Below are 24829 nucleotides of genomic sequence, written 5' to 3'. Positions count from 1 at the left end.
AAATCAAGCAACAAGTTTGGGATGTCAGATGGGGCTACGTAAACATCCCTGGCTATGGCAGGGATTTTGGCATCGGGAGAGGCTCCATATGGAAACTACATACCTGAGGTTCTCTCTCTTAAAGATTACTTTGATCCTGATTTCTCTCGTGCTCTGTGTTATCTTCCCCCCATTTAACATGTCAGGGAGCTGAAAAAAGAAGAGAGGCCAATTCCAAGGTAGGCACCGCCTGTGCACATTGGCTGCACGACGAGAAGCCAAGCTCTCTGCCAAGGCAGCTGCCAAGAAGAAGCCAAAGGAGCTGTCGCTATCGCTGCAGATGCCACCAAAAATCTCTGCAGGCCTCTACCCATTCCCAGCTAGATGATGTTTGTGTGAATCATGCGGTTCTGACCAAGACCACAGTCTTTTAAACTCTATTTTCTGCGTTTTATCACTACCTGCTCTTGGGCAAGCTGAGACGCTCCACAAAAGCTGGCAAGATCACCGTGGCTCTTAGCCCAGACCTCAAATCTCTCTGACTGCCCTTCCCAAGGACAACTATGGTGGTGCTTATTGAAGACTACCAGTTGCCTCCTGAAAGTGCAGCATCAAACTCAGCAGCCCCGAGGTCCTGCCCTGCCCACGCAGAACTCTTTCCTCCTGCCAATCTCAACGCCCACCACTAGAAAACCCTCCCCATTTGCAGAGGACAGAAATCCATCCAATTCCTACTGGCCAGCATCCTGCTTTCCGAAGCCAAAACCACACTGCAAAGCACAGATCCAAGCCTTGAGCTCAGCCAGCAATTCTTCATTTCATGAGAAATAAAAAAAAAATCCAGCCTCACCCGATACAACACGATGCTCCTCCCGGCACGCCGCCAAGCTGCCGGAGCTGTGCGGGCAGGCAGCAGGCAGAAGATGGGACGCCAGCATGGCCTTTCAACCATAAGTCAAGCCCTGGGGATGATGCCTCTCCTCCCCAATATCATGTTCTCATTCCTAGACCGGACCCAAAAAACCAAGGAAAGGAGTCCAGCACACCATGGAACTACAGGGCGTTTCTGACAGTTGCCAATGAGCTGTAAATCCAGGGGAAATTGCAGCCCTGCACTTCGACACAGGCGTAAACATGGTGTTCAAGCTCCTTCCAGAAAGTCCGCCAGCACTGGCAGATCTTAGCAGATTGGCATTCTGTAAAGAAATGGATGTTCTTTTGATTGTGAGCGTTTACGCTAATTAATGTTTAAAAAACTTGGGATGCAAAAGCAAAATCACAGATGCAGAAAGCAGCTCAAATCCAGAAGATATTGATAAATGCGCACGGATGTGACCATAGCTCCTAAACGAGCCCCGTTACCATGGCCAAAGCCATCCTGGAGAGAAATCCAGACTGCTCGGATCCACCTGCGTGCGAGGTGCAGCCGTAAGGGGATGTGCTCCTCTTGTGACTGGGTCTCTCCCCAAAATACAGCCTTGCTGTGCCTGGCTGGCTCCCAGCTCTGCTCTGGCTAGTCTGGATGAGGCCAGGCCATGCAGAGCTTGGCTCGGGATGGTGTCGCACCAGCGTCTGCTGCGGCCGGGCAAGGGGGAGAGCAGGCAGGAGAAAGGAGATGGCACTTCTCCTCCAGGGCTTGTTCCCAGACCCCTTCCACACCAGATCTCACCTACCCTGGACATATTCTCGGACATCTGCTCTCTTGCTTGATGTGATGGCATTTGCACCAAAAACATCGGTCATTTATTTGAACGTCCACCTGAAAACAGCTCTTCAGAAACACTCTTAGTAGGATGTTTCTTCAGTCATCCATTGCCCGATGAGATGTCCCTGGTTTCTACGGCGGCTTCCCCTGGCAATCCTTCACCTTGTTTTCCCTGTAATCTTTGCTTGTAAAGATGGATCGGAAAGTTACCGTTATCCCCTTTCTCACTTATTAATTATTCTGCTGCTCCTTCCCCAGCCTTTCCTCTTCACCTTGAAAGAGTTGCAGCCCCCCTCCTTTACGCCCTGAACCAGCCTAGCTAAGCTCCAGACTTCTGTGCTTAGCTACCTCCAATTTAAGGCATTTTCAAAATCTGAATGAAAAGGATTTATAGACTATTTTAAGACTTATCTCCAGAGGTATGAAAAGAGTTTCACTGGAAGGGTATTTAGCTACAAAGCTATCCAAAGGCAGCATATACTGCATATAAATTGGCAAAACAGATGCATTTTTAAAATACATGTAATTAAATAATGCAATATAAAACCAAGCATAAATTATCCCCCACTGAGAACAAAACCACACAGGAAGATGCTAGTGGAAATCCTTTTTTTAAACTGATACTGTATCCATGCACGTAATATGTATAAACACTTGGGCTCTCTTTAAACCACTCGACTGCTATCAGTGGGTTGCTCATCTCTGCGATGAGAAAACAGCTTGCGATACAAATAAAACTGATTATTTATTCATTTTCATATGGGTGCAGCTGTCGCATCTTTCTAGAGAAACTAAAGGAGAAGAATGCTTATTTTAACATTAAAGGGATCGAGATACTTATTTTTATTCTCTCTGTGTTGCTCTTAGTGGCTGTGCAATTAAAGGTGCACATTGAGTTGGTTGTCCGATTAGATTTATTTTATAATTATTTGTAATTATTTGGCTCCAAAGAACCTCCCTGGGATAACATGCTGTCACTTGCAGTTGAGGCTTTCAAATACCTCGTCACCCATGGCTTTATCTCACTCCTTTCTCAGCCTTCTGAAACTCCAGTCTGCGCTTTACACGAAAGCTCGCAGGGAAAAACTGAGCACAAGGGGACAGAAAAGCTCACGACCCAACTTCCATTAGCACACCTGGGATCACAGGCCAGATTTACAAGTTGCTGTTTACTGCAAAACCAGAGAAAGCCATTTGAGGAGGGGAGATCTCATGCTCAAGGGTTTTGATACTGATAACCCAAATTTGGGGTTTGGCAGGGGGCTTTTTGCAATGAAATCAGCAATATCCAAAGGCATGATGTTCCAACAGATGAATTAATTGGTGGTTCTTTACCGATACTCTTTCAAGCTGCAGTTAGATGAACGCTGCAAACCTGCTTTCACGTGGCAAATCCTATCTTGGTATTCAAGGCCGGAAAATTCAGATTAAATTATTCCACCCAGCCTAGAAGCAGTCCCAGAGCTCAGAGCCAAAATACGCTGGGGATACACACAGAATCATAGAATGGCAAGGGTTGGAAGGGACCTTGAGAGATCATAGAATCATAGAACCATAGAACCGTCTAGGTTGGAAAAGACTTTTAAGATCATCAAGTCCAACCCTCCTGCTAAAGCAGGTTCACCCAGAGCATGTTGCACAGGTACGATGGAGGGCAGCAGGAGCGCCTATAGCAAGAGCATGCACGGATTCAATGCAAGCAGGGGCCTACGTACACAATTATTTGCCTTACAAAGTAAGGCAAATAAACTTGAAACATCTAGATACTGCACCACCTGTCTGCAAGGTTTCTGCTGCAGTTTAAAAGTGGCGGTGTGGAACTGGCCTGCAGTACGGTCCTTACCCAAACGCTGATTCTGCTGCGAGGTTTTGAGCTTGTCCTGCTGTCCACAGCTCCTGTAGGGACCCTTTGCAAGAGGCCATGTGGGACACTGCATCCAGCTTTCTGCAGGGAGGCCAACGATCCTGCCATTCCTCTAGTGACAGCACTGAAACACTCATCCTAACAACAAAAATACGTTCACAGAAAAACTCTGTTTTCTCAGCCTTCATTTTACCCTTTCCAGCTTCAAGCTCTTGCTTCTGGCAGTCCATCTCAACTCCCCCTCTGTGCCTCTTCTTCCTCTCCAAACACCCCTCAGCTGCTCTAGTGGTGGTTTGAATAGCAAAGAGGTTGTTGGATAAATCAGCTTGCTCTTCTAAAACTCAGGGTAATTGTAAAATGCACTGTTAAACTATGGGCATGCTCCAAGCCAACGTGGCTGCATTTTAACAAACCGGTGCTCTCTTATCCTTTCCTAATCTTGCAGGGCAGCTGTTAGGCTGACAAATGTTTGCTAACAACTCAAAGGGCTTTGGATGGAAATAAACTGTTAGAGGATTTTCAAAGGTCAGTCCTATACAATAGGAATATTGCCCTTTCAGATTCTAAGACATGAAAACCAACAAATTTCACCCAACGCCTGATAGCACAGCATCAATTAAGTTAAGTGGTGAAACAACAGGGCTGAGACCCAGGAGCTCGGGGCTGGAGAAGCACAGCTCAGTATCATTTAATACAGGAAAAAAATAGCAGCCTTATGTCAGCATCCCCATTTCCTGCCCCTGATGATTTTCATCTGCACTATAAAATTCAATTCAGGGGGGATTTTTTCCCCACTACGACCTCCTCATCTCTACAGCATCCCTTCTCCGGCTCCGTGTCTCCATCCAACGCGGGCGCCTGAGCTCTCCCAGGACAGGATCCAGCAGCGTGCTCAGGAGAGCCGAGACCTGATGAAATGGGGGCACCTGCCTTGCATTTTCTGTACCAAAGGCATTTTGCCAATATTAGGTAAAACACAGCGATGCCATTTCTAACCAGCCCTCGCTGCTGAAAAAGAGAACACGCGAAGAGACAGAAAGAGGGCAGGAACATCTTTTAACCCTTTTCTCAAGGTGGAATTATTAGCGCCTGGAGCTCAGGGATGGGGGATTCAAACTGCTTGTGGGGAGCAAAAACTTCGCAGAGCTAGATTGGTAAATACAAACAGCTTGGGAGTAAATGAGCATACTGCCACTGAGCCTGGGAACAAATACCACCTTCCTGCTTCAGACCTAAGCCAACTCTGACTCCTGGGATTCAACAGGAGTTTGGTTCTGCCAGCAGAGGAGCTGCAGATCTCGCAGCCTCCTGGCCCATCCCTGCAGGCAGGCAGTGCCTGAAGAGCACATCGGGCTAGCGGGATCACTGCTCTGAACTAGCTGCATCTCCTGGATCTGTTCTGGGTATCTGGAGCACTGTGTCCAGTTCTGGGCTCCTCAGTTCAAGAAGGATGAGGAACTCCTGGAGAGAGTCCAGAGGAGGGCAACAAGGATGATGGGGGGACTGGAGCATCTCCCCTAGGAGGAAAGGCTGAGGGAGCTGGGGGGGGGCTGTGGAGTCTCCTTCTCTGGAGATCTTCAACCCCCGCCTGGACGCTGTCCTGTGCCCCCTGCTCTGGGTGAGCCTGCTTGGGCAGGGGGGTGGCACTGGGTGAGCTCTGGAGGGCCCTGCCAGCCCCGGCCATGCTGGGATTCTGGGATCGTAGGAAATCTGGCACCGCACCACGCAGGGCAGAGATGCACAAGCTCAGAGCGATACCCGCAGCCAGGACCGCTGCACACCGCTTGGGCTAATTTCAAAGTTTTCAGAGCAGCTTGTGCAATTTGGAGCAGCAGAGTGAAAACAGGTGAGGAAAGAGCCCACAGCCAGGACTATCCCATTCCTGTACTTGAACTAATCACAGAAGCGCTGTGTAATGCAGCCTGACGAAGAAGAAACACCCGACCAGCTCACAGAGGAACCGACTGGAAAAGCCTGACCTTATTTCGGCAAAAGTTTTCAGTGACCCTGCCTCACTTTCCCAGCTGCGCTATGCAGGTGGAGTGCTCACCACAGATGTGTCGGGAGATATCTCAGGCCAGGTGCAATCTCAGTATGTTGTCCTCCTTGGAAGCGCCACACAAGAGCCTGGAACAGCCATATGAGAGCCTAAGGAAGATGCACAAACTGCAACTCCTTGACCTTGTTTAAACAACCAAGCAAAACCCAAAAACTTCTAAAGTATCGAAGCCCAGATCTCTCTCAGCCCTTGACTCTTGAGAAGACTCCGCTAGCTAATTCATGCACTTCTAATTTCATTGGAAAAGACACGCTGCTAGTCCCCTGGTCCACACTGAGAAGTCTGGCAGCAAATGGACCGAGAGCTCAGGGATGGATCTGCAAGGAGCTGTCACATCTCATCTGCAAGACTGAGAGCGTGTAAAAGTCAGCAAGGCGATTTAGGAGCACCCTTGAGGTAACCTCTTCTTGCCAAGCCATCAGCTGCCACGCAATACCAGGTCATCAGCATCAAAGGGAAACACAGCAACATCCATCTTAGGAAACAGAAATGCACAACAGAGAGTCAAGAGCATCTCCTGGGGAAGAAGAAAGCGCTGGAAACCCAAGGGATGCAGTCCCAGAGGATTACTGGAAATATCTTTCTGTTCACTAAGTGAGGCAGAGCTTATCTTTCCACACTTTGCTCTTTGGCTGATAGCCCAGCTGCTTTAATTAACAGAGACTTTCGTCAGTGCAAATCCTCAGTATTGTTGTGCAATTACTTCTTCAGCAGGTTCCTTCTCTTCCTACTCGGTATCTGTCAAGCAGGATTTCCACTACAGCAGCAAAACAAAATGCCTGGCAGAGCAGGTGCGATTATTTTAAAATTTGTTAAAATTGGTACGTCTTCACTGTTTGGAATACGTTATGTCTAATGATGCCTGGTGACGTTGTTCAGCATTTAAAAGGTGCTGTGTCCTATGCTAGAAGAGCTTTAGTACAGGCGTTCATACCTGGGGGCTGAAGGCATCAAAATGAACATTATATCTCAACTAACAGAGGAAAGAACTGGGGTCAAACTATCAACTTACTGAGCAGCTACTAAAAAAGCTGGTATATAAACTTGGCATATAAGCAGAGCCAAGCAGCCATCAGGTTTGCAGGCAGGTTATTTTTCCATGGGAAGAAGACAAGAGGATTTATTAATGCCTACGTGGCTGGGAGCATCAACCATAAAGAGCACTCAGACACCCAAACCCACATTTGGCTTCCAGGTTTATTCCAGACTGGAAACTTTCCAGGGACTTCCAGGAGGAGAAGGCTGAGAACTCACTGGGAAAGTTTTGATGGGTCTGGATGAAATGAAGACAGCTTTCTGCCAGCAGATCTGTCCTCAAATCCATTGTCTAGAGATGAGAGCTCTTTTATGTAATGTTAGAAGAAAAGAACGAGCAACTCCATACCATGATTCCCTAATCAGCATTTTATCTCTCATTTTTCCCTGGGATGAGTACAGCTCATGGAGAAAAGCAATTTCCATCAGCTCAAATATCAGAGAATAGGGTTGGTATATTACCCTGAACATGATCAAACAAAGGGGAAAGGCAGTTCCATCAAACACGCAGTCTCACCTCAGCAAGCAATAAACGCCTTCTCACTCGACACGGCAGAGCCAGTAGATGACAAACCAGGACAGAAGCCTCATATGGGTTTCCAAAGATTTTCCCTTTGCTTGGAGGCTTCAACTGCTGGATCCTAATTGCTGGATCCCATGGCTGGATCCTACTTCATCTGGTCCATGTCCCACAGCAGCCCATCCTCTGCTTCCATCCAGAGGAGCAGAAGGCAGCAGGAAGAGGAGCACCATCCCCGTACTCTCCAAGCCACGGGCTTTGCGGTGGGCAACGTCGCATTCTTCAAAGCTTGGCTCGCCCTGAGACTTTTACTACTTAGTGATCTATTTAAACTCTTAAGGTATCACAACCAGTCAATTCGAAAGTAAAATAAAATCAAGGGGGGGACAAACACTTCCACCAAGAGGTAGTTAATACATTACTGACAAACACATGGTTGGGATGAATACAGACTACCACAACCACCTCCAACAATCCACAGTATGGGTTGGGAATTAAGGACCAGTATATGTTAGAAATTACAGAGTTCACATAAATAAGGCATAATTAAAAACAATTCCTTTTATAAATTTTGGATAAAATCAACCTAATTATTAGCAGTGTTTTGAAACCCATTTGCTTTGCTTTGTCACCTGCATTCAGAGACAGAGGAAAAGGAGCCTTATTGCAAAGAATCATCCAGCTTACAGCTGTTATATTCCCCAGAAAAGTGCTTTTCTTGCTCTGTTAGCTCTCTTCTTTCGCAGTAACAGACAGGGCTGTTCCTTACTGCAGAGATAAGGCAGGTTTCCACCAGCCCGGGCTCCAGGCAGCTTGGGAGATCAAAGTGACGATTAGTCCCTTTACATTGAGGTTGCGAAAACTGAACCTCCTTGCCCAGAATGCTTCAAACGTTCAATGTCGAGAACAAAACCCATTTCCCTTTCCTACACGAACCTCAGAAAATTCAGATAAACAGTCAGAAACCCGAAGACTTTGCTAAACTATTTCGATCTGAAAGCCTTATCTGTGAAGCCTAAGAACAGCTTCACCAGATTTCCCATCTTTCTGCTGCTAGTAAATCTGGGAATAGGTGAAAACAGCTTTCTACAGTATTTCTGTGAGCGTATAAGGAGATGTACAAGTGCACGCTTTAGTGACCATGGCTTGCTGTTCTCTGTGCCTCAGTTTCCCTCTGGCTTATTAGCAAGATGACCTTAGCTTGTGGCTTACGAACTTTGAGCCAGTTTCAGGAGAAGGGAAATATTCCTCGCCTTTCTTCACAGGGTAACACAGATTTTCATTAATTAACTCAAGGCTTTAAATGGAAGTGACTTAAACTGACTACTTTTTCTCTAGACATCTCTTATGCTCTCTAAAATGCCATCTCCTCGCTGCCATCATGAAGAAAAAAACCACTCCATCCTTTCTGGGTACTTGTAGTGAAACAGGTCCTAATCCAGGGTTACAGCAGTCAAGACAACGGGAAAACAAACCGCAGCCCTTGGTTCTGAATCCAGCTACTCCATCACCTTTCTGCTTATCGATGGCTTTTCACGCGAGATAAACCTCCTCCTCCAGAAGCACGGGAAGGAGCCAGGCGCTGCTTTTTGGAGACTGGAGTGTTCCCTATGCACAGCACGGCAGGGAGATCCGTCATGCTTTATCGCTAACTGCAGAGTTCAATTTCAAGAAAATTGAAGAAAAAGCATCCATCAATTAGATAAGGGAGAGCAGCATCTGCTTCCTCACCAGATACAGGCAGGCACTGTGGGGAAAAGGGGTAAGAGACTGTCCAGGAGGTGAGTAATATTGTGGCTGCTGTGCTGCACCATCGCCAGCCCACCGGCAAACTTGGGAATAAGTCACCGTCTTCTATTTGAGAGCTGCAATATCTTTGCTGATCGATCCCACAGAGCTTGGGGAGGCATCTATGAGCTACACCAGACACATAAGAACAAGAAGAGTGATTAAATCCTCTCTCCTGCTCCTTATTTCTTTCTCTAACCTTGTATCCAAGAGCTACCTTTCTCTTTATAACCTTCTCACGTCCTTCACAGTTGTCTCCTTCATGTCCCAATGCCCCATGAGGTCCCTTCTGTTCCAGCAAACTTTAACAGCACGGATTTTCTTTTGTCCCATCTATTTTAATACCCTCAAGCCAAAGCCAAATTCAAGACCTCGGTGATTACAGCTCGCTCCTTCTCTCCTGTGCCTCAGGGACCATCCATTTCTTGTAGTACGGCACCAGAGGATGGTACTGCTGGCGACAGACGGGATACATCTGTCTCAAAGAGGGGAAAAAAGTGTTCCCCTCCATGCTTGTCCCACTGTATGGAAAAATTTGGGGACATTAAATATTCTGTTGTTATTTAAATAGGCACATGCAGGCCCCCATGCATACCCTAAAAGCACCAGGAATCCAGCCCTGGAAAAACATTTTGGTATTTTGCTGCTGCACTGACGCTGGTGCCAAGTCCTGCCGTGCCGCTTTTGTCCCTTAGCTGTTGTGACAGCGTCTGCTCCGGAATGGAGAATGCTTTAAAGATGCACAGACAGTTTTCATGTTGGTAGTTAAAGGCTTCAATACGGGGGGATTGGCACCCTTGACATTTTCAAGCTTTTAGGTGTGAGAAAAAACCATCCGATTATGTACACTGCAGTGTAGAAGGACGCTTCCCTCCCTTGTTTTTCCTTTCCAATGCTCCAAAGCAACACCTTCCTTCTGGTCACCGACCCCATTAGCTACACCCTACGCCAAGGGAGTTCAGAGAGCTGAGGCTACGGCGGTATTTTATCTATGGAAAAGGCGTTACAAACCAGCAGACGGCACGGGAGAGGATGAAGCACTGGTTTTAGGCAACAGCAGTGGAGTATGCAAGGTGTTCGAGTTAATATTCAGAGTGCAAATCCCTCCGAAGTCGGCACTGCTTGTTACATTATCAGCGTACATTCATGCACCGCTGCACATTCGCTCAGGCCCTGCAGTGACAAGCATCTGGATTTCAGCATCGCAGGTAAACTAAGCAGCAAATTTGCTCCTTCCTCTTCTGCTCTACTATGGTAAAAATACATATTGAGAGAGCAAAACTCCCAGAGATTTTGAGAACTGATGCGCCCCTCCAGCAGCACCGTGCTCTGCAGGCAGCAGGTGGTGCTACGTACCCGACAGCAGCACACAGACATCTTTGTGCAACATCGCCCTGCCTTACAAAATTGCTCTCATCGAGAAATCTAACTCGTAAACCTGTGATATACTGCTGGTAAAGCTGCTGCACTGGATGGGGCCCGTTTAACCCACGGATGGCACAGATCTCTCGGACAAAGTGATTCAGTGCTGGGAACCGAGGTGATTTTCTCAGCTGATTTTGTTGCAGAAAGCATAGCCTGAATTGTTCCTTCTGGAAGCAAAACCTGTAGCTCCCCGCTCACGTATGCAAACCAGGACCTGAACGTTAAGTTGGGTTCCTCCTGATTTTGTACACAAGAGTTGCAAGCTTGGGTAAGGAAGGGAAAAGCAGTAAGTGCCCAGTGTAAAGCTCTGACTCAGGGAGGAGCTTCAGGTGAGCTGGCCCAGCAAAGCACAAGTCACGTCACCAAGGAAGGGTTAGGCATGAGCTTAAGTACCTGGTTGAGTCAGGACCTGAGCTGGCGTCTCCGCAAAGCTCCCAGGAATCAAAAGGATCAATTGAAATGATGGCGTGATCAGTATGGAGTGTTTTATTCTCTTTGTTAACTCGAGGACCTCACCCTGGATCACACACACCACTCCAGTTTAGCTCGAGTTACTGGTGACTGCGCGAGCTGGGAGTTGGCAAGGTTGGCTCTGCTCTTACCAGAAAACCAAACATGATGTTGAAGGACAAGCAGAGAAGCTCATGCTGCCACCATGGCATGCTACACACTGATGTTACCGTCTGACCAAGTTCTGTTCCTCCTCTTCTTAGCCAGAAGCATCACCTAGGGATCCCATTGTGCCCCTTAAAACGGAGATGCCAAAATGCCTTCAAATATTTCTGGTAGAAAGGCCATGCAAACCTAAGGCATCCATCCTTCAGCAGGGAGCCCAGCACAGTAGGGTTGTACAACGCTGCCCAAACAGAAGGGAAAGTCATGACGGCGTTTCCCCCCTAGTCTGCTCCTGATTAACAAGTGGCATTTCAAGGGACGCCGTGGCCAGCCAAACAGGTCTGCAGATGCGGCAATGCTTCCGGATGAGACATTTTCCAAAGATTATTCCTTTTTAAACAAGCAGCTAAATTGAATGAGCTTTCTCAGCCGGCCACCAAGCCAGCAGAAAAGGACGTTACGCCACTGGAACTGGCTGCAGAGATCAAAGCCAGCTACTTATTCTGTAACAAAGCTGAAGGAAAGGATTAGTCACTGCTGAGAGCCACAGGAGCTGGCATTGGCAGTGAACCCAGCTAAATTGCTCAGAAATGCCTACAAGCACACACCACCTAACCCCAGAGGAAGAAGAGAAAGCAAACTGCTGCAGGGCTTTTGCAGCCATGGCTCTGTCACTGCAGGACCTGCACAGACACAGAAAAGAAAGAGGAGTTGGAAGTTCAGGCTGTAATTTCTTAGAACATGAGCACAGGTTGTGAAAAGACTGCTTTGGGTTAAATAAGGTTTAGCCCCAAATGTGGGAAGCCCTTTTGCAGCTCAGCTGGGCTCATAGGCAACGCTTCACGCATGGTATGGGCAGCCCATGCAAAGCCCTTGGGCTTCCAAAATAACCCAACCAAAAGCCAGGCATTACTGGGAAAGCAGGAGAGATGTTACGCTGGCTCAAAGCGAAGTAAAACCACGACACAACTGGAGAGTCCTGATCCAGCTCACCTCCCGTAGCAAAACATCCCGACTTCAGGTTGGTACAAAAACTCAATTAGCAGCTAACGAGGATAAATCTCACTCCTCCACTACCTCCAACACATGCAGCCCAACCAGCTCAAATCTCAGATGAAATTATGTTGTTTGAGAAGTTTGCAGGCGGGTCGCTGAGCAGCCAGCAAACATTTGTACGGTGCCACCACCCCCCAGCCCACGCATCCAGAGTGATGGATTTGAGGACCAGTAACGTCAGCAGCCACCCTGAGCTGCGTACGAAGGGCTCAGGACAGGAAAAAAGTAAAACAAGCCTCGAGGAATAAAAAGCAGCATCGATGGGAAATCACTGTTCCAGGTTCAAAGACCCCTGCAAAGAGCTGAAGCTGTCTGTCTGTCTTCCACAAACCTTCTTCTCACATTGCTCGGACCTTTGGCAGGCAGAGAGCGCTGTGCTGGCAACACAGAACCAAGCCTTTGCAATTTGAAAGCAGCGGTTCCTCTCTCTGGCTGGCAAACCTTTTCTTAAAACAAGATGCTTTCTCCTTACGCTGCTAAGGCCGGGACGGTGGGGAAAAAAAGTCAAAAAAGTATCTTTGTCCAGTTTAAGAGACAGACTGACCCAAAGATGCTGGAGTCGGAATGCAGAGGGTGCATACAACGGGCTGAGAATTTCTTGTACTTAAGATTATAAGCAAATCTAGGCTCTTCCTGAGCTCAGCCTTCCCTTTCCCAGTCTCCTCCCATCTCCAGGGCACAACACACAGGCTGAGAAACGTGGGTAGCAGAGGTTGCTGAGCGCACAGTTTGCTTTCCTGGCTCGAACTGCAGCTCCTGGGGGGCTTTAAGGAAGTTTCTGAAAGGGAAATGGATAATTTAATTGCTGCATTAGAGGATCTGCGGCTGGTTTGAGTGCAAGCTGCTCCAGAGCTTAATAACGTCGCTGCTTGGGGCTTTGTGCCTTCCCCACTGAACTGAGGGCATATGCAACACTGGCAGCCTTCTGAAATACATATTAAATACACTAAAACAAACTCTTCAGGTAACTCTGGCTGTTCAAGCTCAACTCATTCTTTTAGGTTTTTAGGATTAAAACCAAAGCAGGAACAGGGAAAATGAATCCTGTCCCCCCAAGCAACCCATGTCTTGCTCAGAGCCACGTGGAAGACGGATGATGAACCAACTCTGGAGGATTTGAAGAGCTGCTTAAACCATGTACAGGGTTTATTAAGCATCTGGACTTGCATCTGTGCTGCAAGTTTGCTGATGAATTGCAAGCAAGTGCCTTACAGCAACCAGAAAACAGCAGCACATCAGTGCCGAGCGCACCGCAAAGCACAGCAGGATCTGAATCTTCTTGGGTGCATCTTATTACCATTTGCGTGGGCTGGATGTGTGGCTGCCTGAGTGTTTTGTTTCATTTGTTTCCCTTCACTTTTATTCATGTGGATGAAAATGCTGTCAAGGAATCGCAAAGCAAAGAGTGAGGTTTCTCCTGTCATCGCCTGTACGCTGTTTAGAAATCCTGAGCGTGGAGATGCTGAAAGGGGAGGCTGGAAGTCTCTACTCCAAAATCAAGCCAGATCTTCTCCTTAATGACTCCTCCTCTATTCCGCCACTGAAAATCTTTCCAAGATTAATGTGTGTGCAGGGGCAATGCGGGAGCGGCAGCCAAGTATCGCCACCTCCCTGAAACCCTACTGCAGTCTTTCCACCTGTTCAGAGTAAAGATTCAATCCAAATTCCTTTCCCCTTTTCTTCCCTGCAATCATGGAAATAGCAGGAGCACTCGCCGGGGACTTCAGCAGCCGCAGCAATGCTGTGTACAGGGCTCTCACCCTTGCTACGAGGGAGCCGAGCTTAACTGCTGGCAGGGATCGGTGGTCCAGGCAGTTTTTAATTCCTTGAGTATATTGTGACCTTGCCAAATGCCACAGACATCTTGAAGGATGCGTCAACACTGTGTAAATGCCGCAGTGAGGCGCTCAGAAGTTGAGCAGCAGTTGCAATGCCACTGCTGGCGCTGGTAGGGTCACGCTCTCCAGGTTCTTCTGGCTGAGGAAGTTCTCCTAATGCAGTGCTAGAGATGCAAACACTTGCAGAAAGCAAGTTTTTAAGCTTGCACAAACAAGACTTCTCACTTACAACCTTTGTTTTTTGCTGCGATACTATTTAACGTGAGATGGGAACAATTTCTACAGCTCAACTCCAGCAGAAAGGTACTTCAAATTACAGGGTAATCTACCTACATCTGTTCCAGGGGCAACCTTGAATGACTACACACACAACTTTACATTAAGTTACATTTGCACCTAGTCACTTCAGGCTCAGTACAGGGCCAGAATATTTTATCAGAGACTCCCGTGCAGCTAAGGAATCTTATTACGCTGTAACAAGAAATCTGTATCTAAGTAAAAATTTTAAAAAATCAAATATATTCTGTAGCCCTGTTTATCTCATTATCCACAAAAGATTCAAAGATCCGACACAGCTTCAAGCTTTGCTCTTGATTAACTCCCAGCCCACCAGGGAAAAGAAACTCCATAACCTGCTTTGGAAGACCAAATCACAACCAAGCATCACAGTTTGCAAACGAAGTTTCAAGGCACTGATCGACGAACTAACTACCCACGTGGTAAGGCTAAAGGAGGAAGCCCAATTCTCCTTTGGATATTCTGCTAGCACAAAGCCGCGACAGCTAAAGTGTAGTCCTAAGTCCCACCAAGGCGCTGATGGTGGGCCTGAGGACTACATTATGCTTCCAAGGGCTCATTTTTCAGCCCCGAACATGCTACACACATTGCACTGTCTCATTAGGCTGCGATTTACCTCAATAACCTTCTGCCTTTGGGCGCTTTGATCATGGATCATGCCGACACACGTGTGCTGCTGTTGCGCTGTTCCTCACAGTCAGATGGTGCCTGGACCCACCTCAATTGCAAGGGGGGGACGACCCAAATCCGCCCCTGTCCACTTCTCTTCCCCCCAAGTTTCCTCTGCATAGCTCTGTGCTTTGGGACTTGAACGCAAGGCAATTTCCTGCATCCCAATGTTACTGGGAATGTATTTGCTACACAGAGATACAGAACTGCTTCAAGATCTGAGAGAATTGGACATTCCCCACCAAAAGGCATTTTTTTCCCAGTAAGGAAATCAGATTCACAGCTCTGCAGTTTCTTTCACCATCATAAGTCGTAAGGGCTTGCGTTTCTTGCCAACCCAATGTATCCACCTGCCTCTTCCCCTGGCTACCACATCCCACGTCTCAGCCACCAAGGCTCAAACAAAGCCTCTTACTCCCCAAGTTCTTGTTGCCCTTTTCCACAGTGAGTCTTAGGATCTGTTGCTGTTTGATGAAGCCCAGGTAAGTTTCTCTATCATTACCACACTAAACCATCCACATAGATGAATGCTACAGACTCCCAATGCAATTTAAACACCCAGTCTGGAGATGGACTTAGCAACAAGCACTTTGGTGGGACGGATGCCTGGAGGCTGCAAAGGTTTAAGCCTTCTGTAAGAGATCCCAAGAGACTTGGGCTCTTGGAGACTTAGAAACATGGGAAGAAAGCATACCTATGATAGACCAACAGGCTCCTTCGGAAAGGATGCCAGCAGAAGCTTGCTGTGCTCCAACCACTCCCCAGCACTTGGCCATGAGCTCAGTGTTCTCATCCAACATCCCAAAACAGACACAAGACAACTTCCTCCTCTTGAACAGAGCGGTACTGAGCATCCCCCATAGCATACAAACCCCAGCGTGTGGCTCGAAGGCGGCACACAGCAACTCGTGTGCGTCAACGTCCCCAAAAAAGCCAGTGGGACTCCAGCACAATAGATGTGCAGATGAGAGCAGAGTGAAAAAAGGCATTAACATCCATCAACAGAAACGTGTTTTTCTTTCACAAATAGCACCCATTAGCAACTCCAAGGAGAACAATCCCTACTCTTCAGCTCTGAAGAAGTACACAGTTTTTCAGGAGACACAATGCGAAGATTTTGCAGAATTCAGGCATTCAACAGGACTAATGTGAAAGATTATTTTGCAATTATCCAAGCAATTTTCTCTCCTCATTGTCCCTAGACCATAAGGGTTTTTAAATGTGAGCAGAAGGATTTATTCATCACAATAATAATAAAACGAAATATTAAATCAATGAATCTCTTTGCATGAAGCATAAAGCTCACTCTGCTATTAAGCTTAGTAGCGTCCTGTCACATAAACCACACACAGTTTGTGTACTTAAGTACCATCTCCCTCTTTTATTTTTCCCTTCCCTAATTTGTACGGCATTATCCTTCCATTTGTCCTCTAAACATGACTGGATTCAGACAACACAGTGTTGCTTCTTGTTAGTGGCTCTATACCCGTGCTCCCTTTATGAGGGCACGTGGAGATTTATATTTAATATTGATTGTTAACAATGGCCAGTGCAGAAAGTTATGCTGGGGTGCCAGAGAAGTCCTAAAATAAATACACACATACATAAATAAATTTAGGGAGAATTAACTCCTTACAAGCAACACTGCCAGTATGCAAGGGTAGCTAGGCATGAAAATGAATGCTGGTCTTTGAAAGTGTTGATTTTTCAGTCTGGCTGGGTATTAAAAAAAAACAAACAAAAACCACATCAACCTAAACATAAGCAAAACTCAATTACAACCTTTGGAGCATGGAAGCTCTTATGGTCATGGTGGCCTTGGATTGTATTTCCTTCTCTGCTATCCCTTGTAATATAAAGCAATAAAGGCTTGAGGCCTTGTCTGAGGCCCTTGCAGTGGGCGTAGCTTCAGTAGGTCTCTCTTTTGTTTTTATAAAAGATTTATCTGGTAACCTGCAGAAGCAGTCACTGCCTAGGTATTTATAAGGTGCCTGCTGTCCTCACAGTGTGACACCAAAAGAGCCTAAGCAATATTTTCAGTAAACAGGCATCTCCAGCCCGAGATTCATATTAGGTTCCATCCAAGCAATGACTGTTTCATGAGTACTGAACACCTGGCACCCCTAAAGAGCCCGTACTTTTACAATTTAGGCTCTTGTGTGTATCAGCTCCTCTATTTCATACCCCAAAGGCCACCATCTCCCATGACAGCAATTCATCTCGCCTAAGTTCACACATCCACAGAGCACAGCCATCCGCCTCTGCGCATCGGCCTCCCTTCAAAGCTGGTGGAGAGAAACAGGCGTTTTTAGAGCACCAGCCATGGCATTCTCACACAAACACCTAAAATGGGTCAGATGAGTAATACCTGTAACCTCCCTGTTTTTCACTGTTGATAAAAGAGTCCAGATCAGGTACACACATCTACAACTACATGAGATTAATGCCGTCCTAGATGACTTAAGCTGAGCTGACACACATCAGAGCTACAGCCAACTTTAATGCGCAAACCCCACCGGGAAGCGAGCCCAAAGTAGCTACATCTTTCTTACCATGATTGGGACGCCAATGTCTGGCCACAAGAGATCCTCAGAGGGAAGCTTGGGAGAGTTCCATACTACCACAACTTTATTTAAGTACGGCAGACCATTGAGCCTTTCTAGGGAGTTCATCAATACTTCCTCCCGCTCATAAGTCAACATCACTACTGTGAACTGCTCCCGGGGGACATTGCCACCCAAAGCAGCCTGGAACTCCTTCCCAGAGCCACCTGCTCCTCCACCAATTGGTCGAAATCCAGTCCCAGACCCCAAAAATTTTGCTTCTGATGGTAAAACAGGGTCAAAAGGAGTGTAGGGGAAGAGGTGGAAAGGCCCCGGAGCAGAATTCCAATTCCTGTAGATGTCCATTGCAGTGAGGGTGAAATTGCGGAGATATTTGGGAGATGCATAGGGTGGTTCTGTCTCCACAGGCCCCAAGTCCAGGTCACCATTGTCTGCCATATTGGGGTCTGTACCAGCAGCTTTTCCAGACCGGTGGGGAATCTCCACGGCGGTTTCTTCTCGGATAGGAGCAGCCGGGATTTGGATTCGAGTCCTTATGATAGCTAAGACTGTGCTGAACACGTTGTCAGAGGTGGAGAAGTAGGTCTCCCACAAGAAGCGGCCCTGCCTCCTCATGGCAAGGAGATCGTTGTCAGAAATGCTTCTCAGAAGAAAGTGCACTTCTGTGATACGTGGCTTTGGTATGATTAAGGCTGCCTCGTTCCACCGGATCACATCATTATAGGGTAGCTGAACTTGCTCTCCAAGAACCACTGGGATGGCTCCAACTTCCAGAGCCTCAAACAGTCTCATGGCACACCCGGCAGAGATCACTAAATGGGTGTCCCCTGGGGTGATTATCAGTGCAAAAGTAGATTGCTTCAGTAGCTCTAGTCTGTCATCCCTTTCTCCACACAGAGCCCACTCAGTGGGCAGACTCGTCTTAGGCTGGTTCTTACACGTGAACTCCACCAAAACAAAGTCCAACTTGCTGTCCTGAACAGCCTTCAGGGTGGTGATGATCCGATCGTCGTAGTCAGCTGGGGCATTGCCTTCTATTTCCTCTTCAAAAGAGCGAACCTCTTGCAAGCTAGATCTGAGAGACTCGATCTTCTCCCCCTGGAAACTAAACAGATATTTACGCTTGACTGGCACCTGGGGAGGGATTTCTAGGAAGTTAGGTTCAGACATAGCATGGACCAGAGGCGATACCACAATATCAAACCCTGGTCGATACTGCACATCGTAAAAGGTGGACTGGGCAATCATGGCGCGCCCTGTGCTGATGTTGTAAATGAAGTTCTGAGTTTCCGATTTCCTTGATAAATTGATGATGAGATGGTTATGCCCATCAGTCCTCCAATATGGCAAAGAGTGCAACTGTTGCTCTAGTTCAGTAGGTTTTGGCATTACGGGCTCTTGCATTTCCCCCACTAAAATTATATACACACAAGCAATATTTGCATTTTCAGTAACATAAACATTAGTTCTGACAGTTGCCTCAAAGGCTTGTTTAATTAAAGGGTCTAAGGAACTACCAAAAGGGTAATCGTCACTGTTATAGACATAGACTGGAAAGCCAGATGTCAACGGGCAGCGTGAGTAGTCAAAGCAGTTGTGTAGCCTGCAGTTCCGGTTGGATTTAGGCAGGGGGAAGGTCACATCATCTTTGTCTGGCAGGAGCCGGATGGGCAAGGAAAGCTTGGGCTGGTTCTGAGCCATCAGCTCTTTGTAGGAATGCTCAGTCTGGCTAATGACATTCTTCAGCTGCAGCAGGTCCTGCTTGGCATTTTCAATGCTCTTTTTGCAGGCCTCGATCTTCAAGTTGAGCTTGGCGATCTCACTGTTGAGCTCCTGCCGCTTGGCCTCCAGCTGGAGCAGCTCCTCGCTGACCGACTCGCGGATGCGGCACAGGTCTTGCACATGCTTTACCTCGCACAGCTCGTTGCCGGTCCGAGGGCCAAAGATGCGCTTGCCGGCATCGTCCGCGTCATCGATGGTGGTTAGGTAGTAGTGAGCAATGAGGGGAAAGAAAACGAGGATAATGAAGAGGGTGAAACTAAGCCAGGTGAGCCGGATCCGACTGGACCACCTCAACACCCACGGCTGGCCTCCGTTCCCCACTCCCCCATTCCGCAACATCGTATATCCAGTCATGAGTTCAAAAGTCGCTGCGCACCCAATCACGTTGGATCAGTAGCCATAACCAAAAGAGTTTTTATAGCGAGTCTCTCGAAAAAAAATGTTATTGTGCCTGCTTAACGAGAAGCCAGTAAAAGGGGAATTTCATCTTCTTGTGCTGACGGCTTTTCTACAGTCGCTTTGCTGCAGGCACAACTTTTGATCCCTTTAGACTCAAATCATTGACCTTCTCACCCACCCCCAGCCCACCCCTGGTCTGCGGGCAACTGTTGCTGGAAGTGTCACAGCGTTGTCATGGTGATTCAAAGTCTCAAACGGCAGAAGAAAAACACAATGGGATCAAGCCAAACTCTACCGCTGCTCTCGACATCCTGCATTACCATCCAATGAATATGCAGAGGCACCAGCCATTGTGGAGAAGGAGCCAGAAGAGACTCGTACAAACGTCAGTCTCTCTCATCACTGCTGCGCGGCTCATGTTCCGCCATTCCTACAAGAGAACAATCATATATTCAGACAATGCAAACAAAACGACCCCTCAGTGACCTAAGACATTGCTAGTTTTTAAAAGCAACTGTCCTCTCTGCAAAAGAGCAACCTTCGTACGTGTCTAACACCTCCGGGGTTAATACCAGTAAACCTGAGGAAGTGATGGGATTCATTAGACGCGGACATGTGGCTTTCTCCGGGCACCCTGCTTTTCATTAGGGTTGCATGCTTCAGTGGCCAGACCAGAAAAATCGCAGCCCCTGGATCTGGTTTCCTATTTCTGCCTGTGTAACTTTACAGAAACTGCTTAAAAATCTGCAAGCCCCTGTCTCCTCATGTACAAAATGGAGATATTAATGTACACCTGCTCTCTCTACCCACCTTGCCATGGCATGTTGTGATCCTGGGACATAGCAGTACTGTGAATTTGTACTGCATAACTGGGTGTAACCACTATTGTTCTGGTCTAGTGACTAGAGCTGATGAGGAATTTTTAGATTAAGTGTTTTGCTTTCATTTCCTGCTGGAAAATTTTGATTCATTGCAAGATAAAAGTTTAAAGGGCATGTACTCGTGTTGGTTATGATTACCTCTACTGGCTGGCTACATACAAGAGGGAATTTCCGGTCAAAACTGGAAAAATCTACACTATACATCAAAGCAAAGATGCTGAAGTTAGGATCCGTTGGGTACCGCACCACCCAAGAGGTATCAGCTTCCTTAGATATGCTTTTTTGCTTGGAAAACTCTGCTGTGGCACTGAATGTCTACCTAGCGTGAGCATAAAAATCCAGGACATGGCAAATTCAGCTCTGAGTCTTTGGTCTATGCCAACAGCTTTAAATCTAAGACAGATGAATATGCTGCCACTAGAAACTCCCCCTTCCCTTTTATTAGCATCCTCCGAGGTACCTAAGTTTCTGCAATATTCTTTCATATACTGGACTTCCCACATCACTAATGAATTATAGTGCTGGGCTTAGCGTCGACTCTTGCACAGCCTTGAGACAAGCTTATTCATTTCCGCTTCAATTTTTAATTAGAGGAAAGTCATCTACGTTGGTGACGGTCATTTTTCACTAAATCTATTTAATACTGCTTTCATCTACTCATCGAGAATTAGGAGAAGGAAGGCAAGGAAGCAAATCTCAGCTAAAACAGATCTGGAAACGGTCCAAAGCAAAACAGAAGTTCATCTTAAAGGAGCAGAGAGGAGTCAGGAGTAATTTTCAGTGCAGTACACAAGTGCGTGTCAGAAAAAATAAATGGAAGATTTGATTTTAACCAGGAAAAATCATAATGAAAGGGGAAACAAGTGGAGAAATAAAGCACCATTCCTAGGCCTATTTTGTTAAACGGCCATTTGTTGTCAGTAACTTAACGCCCCATGATTAAATGGGGATCCCCCCCAACCTGATTTGCCATTGGGAGTTGCACAGCAGTATGGACACTTAAAATTAAAGCAGATTTAAAATTCATAACACTGTCTGGCAAACAGCACTGGTGTAAACCTCAGAAAGCCGGGAGGATAAAAGGGCTAAAAAGTCAGGAAAAGGCTAAATCAGCTTTCTGGGATCTTGGCAGCACAGTCGCTGTGGGCAGATGGGGGAGGCTTCAGCTCTGCTGGCAGGACATTTTAATGCTATTCTCTGTACACCAACTTGCATTTGGCCAGGCTGGGAGAGAGGCTGGTGATGAATGTAAATCCCCAGCACTTCTGCACGGCGCCGGCAGTCAGGCACAGGGAGCCCTGGCAATAGCAGCACACTTGTATCCTGCCTCTGGGACCGCGGCTGCACCGCAGAAGAGTTTTAGCACGCACCAGTATACAAACCAGGTGACCGAAGGCAAAAATAAATCATTAAAAAAAAGCTTTTTAAGTTTATTTTTCTTTTTTTTCTTCCTCCTTTTTTAAGCTCTCCCCAGGAAACGAAGGTCCTGCTGTCACAGTCCACATGCAAGCACCGGTGGGTCAGTCCCTCCTATGGCAGCCTGGTGTCATAGGGGCTGCAAAGATCCTAGAATTGTTACCGAATTTCTGCAAACAGCTGGCCAGATAAGAGCTGCCCTATGAACCCTTCTTCCGAGCACACGCTCACCCAAACATCAGTGAATCTAAAAGCCTGCTTAACTTCAACACACACATGGGGAAAAAAAGCTCTGCAGTTTTTTTTTGTTTGGGGGTGCTGTGGGACAAGTGCAGCCAAACCCTGCAAGGTGTTGAGATAACACAGAAACAAGGGATCATAAGCATGGCCAAGAAACAATAAAGGGGCATGTGGATGCACTGCTTCAGTCTGGCCAGAGAAAACTGCAGCCCCACAGGCAGTAAAGGCAGTCACAAAGGTTATCAGCTCAGACTGCATCTAAATCTTGTTCTGTTTTAGCTGCTTTGCCCATTTATGAGCCCTAAACAGTAACGAAATGGCAAACAGGACCCCCTAAAATGGCAACTGAGGTCCCTGAAAAGCTAAACCCATTGCCCCACACATGATCCTCCGCAGCTGTTCTGCCATCTAATCCTTCCAGTGGCTCCTCTGGTGCTTGCATTCAGTTGACACAGAACAAACTTTATCCTCCTGACCTAAAAATGCGGGCTGTGAATTAAAAAAAAAAAAAATAAAAAAAAAAATCTGTGTGCTCAGAAACCTGAAGCTGACAGACTAACTCTGCGGCTAGCTTGGAAAAGACCACATGGGAAAGACCAGAGCAGGCTTGGGAGGGATTTGAAATGCAACACGTGTGGCTTGGGATCAGTTAAAAGTACTGACTGTCAGTATGAAATATATGCTGGCGATAAAGCAAGCACTTTAGACACACTCTCAGACTCTTCTTCATTACTAAGACTTTATTCCTCATCAACTCGATAGAGCCTGAGGTTGTAACACACTGTTATTAGAACTTTAAAGAAAAAAAAGGCAAAGTAAAAACCCAATTTGTGGTTGTACCAAGAGAGACTTCAGTGTTGCATTTAAGAGCAGTAAGTAGCCCCGGGGAAAAAGGCTGCTGTTTTCCATAGTTCCCAAAAAGAAATTTGGTAGGAAGAGAAACAGGTTAGTTGCTGGGCTTTCCAGCCAACTCAATTCCTCTCACTCCCAAGCACTATTTAGTTCCTTCCCCACACTGAGAAACCCTTGTTGACATTATAACACAGTGTTGCTGCTTGATAGACCTAATTACACATACACAAAAAAAAGAGGCAGGAAGAGCTCTTAGGAAATCAGAAGCTCAATAACTACCAGAGCCTCTTCCCAAATGCCAATCGGACCGACTTCTTGGGCACGACAGGTTTGCACGCTGCAGTTCCTCCTCCCACGGTGTGGGCCTGCAAGACTAAATTGCTGTTTGGGCACCGTTGTCACATCTTAGTTCAAATCCTGGGCTGCGTTCTCAGCTTTCCTCAACTCCACAACAGGCACTCCCCGTGCCGGTGAAGTTAGGGGAATACTTGAAGTTCTCCCTCATTTTATATTTCTAGTAGAAAGAGCCAGGCTGGTCTGATCTGCAGATGCTCGTAGAGTCATTGCTCTGCAAATGTCCAGTCACCAAGGTCCTTCTGCAAACACCTGAGCACACCTACTCCTCCCCGCTTACACCTCCTTTTGTCTATCTCCCTATAAAATTAGGGAAATACTGTTCCTTTCTCAGCATATTTGTGAACAGAGCCTAGAAATTTTAAACTGGTCGTCCAGAGCTTAGCACAGCAATAAATAACCATTAGGCAGAATATGGTGATGACTCAGACTGCACTGAACTTCCCACGAGGAAAATCCACAGGGATCCTGCATCCGCAGAATCAGAGCTCCCAAACTCTCTCTGTAGGCACCTGTACTCATCCTTTCTCTCTTTCCTCACCAAATGATGGGTCTGCAGTGTTATCGCTGCTATGTTATCTCCACAAAGTTTCTGCTGATCCAGCCCTCTCCACGGAGAACGAAGCACCGTACCCACCTCCGCCACGCAGGCTCCCTCCTGATGAACGGCAAAGGATGTCAGGGAGTGCTTGTTAGTGTCTCCTGTGCTTTATCTGTCCAGTCTTGAATAGACAGTTTCTATTGCCAAGTCTCTCTTTCACCAGCACTAAAAATGAAATCAAAGGGAAAAAAAAAAGATATTTTTTTTTTAAAGGAGAAGTGGAAAATTCTGCTAAATGAAGAAAATACAGCATATTCCCCCCCTTTAGAACAGGATTTCTGGTGAAATGGAAAAGAAACGAACACAAACCAGCCCTTCAGCAATGATAACTTTCTACTTCCTAATGCTCTCAAAGGAAAGGATTACACCTCAAATCTCCGATCACTTTGGGAACAGGAGCAGCTGAACAAGGAGAATAAATCCATTAGGTATGTGCTTTAAGTTATGTCTGAGAGCAGATCTTTAAAAGGAGCAGATGGAAAATTCACTCTGAAATGCTTCACATGCTACAGCCTTAGGGATCATCACGAGGGATTTGTACCATCTTGAGAGCTCACAGGTACAGAGCAATTCTCCCAGGCTAAGATCAACACCGCTACATGCACAACCGGTAAAAGGTCTTACAATCTGTAAATTCAGGGGATAAACTGCATCCCTGGCTTTAGGAAGCTTTCCTCTAAACCAAGGAACATTCACCATGTTTGCAGCTTCATGTGAAGCCAAAGCTGCTTCCAACCACACTCCCCAGCCACAGCTGGGCATGCGTGGGGTAAAGGGGTCCTGGACAAACGCTCAGCAGAGCCCCTTCACGTGCTCGCTCCATCAATGTCACAAAACCACGTGTGCTGAAGAAGGCAGTGGCTGACTGGTATCGCAGGAAGCATCACGTA

At 46.9% G+C, this 24829-nt stretch overlaps 1 protein-coding gene across 26 annotated transcripts in view; it reads right to left on the bottom strand.

Annotated features, from left to right (window-relative positions):
- EXTL3 (exostosin like glycosyltransferase 3) overlaps positions 1–24829 on the bottom strand; it is a 134205-nt gene that overhangs the window by 15464 nt on the left and 93912 nt on the right. For 17 of the 26 annotated variants that reach the window (XM_035895422.1, XM_035895424.1, XM_035895427.1 and 14 more), the window contains 3 exons: positions 23976–24104; positions 17403–20025; positions 3528–3686 (listed from right to left, as the gene is read on the bottom strand). In XM_035895422.1, the coding sequence (XP_035751315.1) occupies positions 3528–3686; positions 17403–19550 (2307 nt within the window). In that variant the 5' untranslated portion in view covers positions 19551–20025; positions 23976–24104. Of the gene's footprint in view, positions 1–942; positions 1176–1652; positions 1869–3527; positions 3687–5187; positions 5697–7159; positions 9080–17402; positions 20026–23975; positions 24105–24829 lie in introns of those variants that run through there. The other 9 variants (XR_004842166.1, XR_004842170.1, XR_004842167.1 and 6 more) reach the window with 9 other exon arrangements.

This window comes from Egretta garzetta, unplaced genomic scaffold, assembly GCF_000687185.1.
Source record: "Egretta garzetta isolate BGI_Z169 unplaced genomic scaffold, ASM68718v1 scaffold325, whole genome shotgun sequence".
Lineage (NCBI taxonomy): Eukaryota > Metazoa > Chordata > Aves > Pelecaniformes > Ardeidae > Egretta > Egretta garzetta.
The sequence above is the reverse complement of the archived record's forward strand: the minus strand, read 5'-3'. Positions and strand labels throughout refer to the sequence as shown.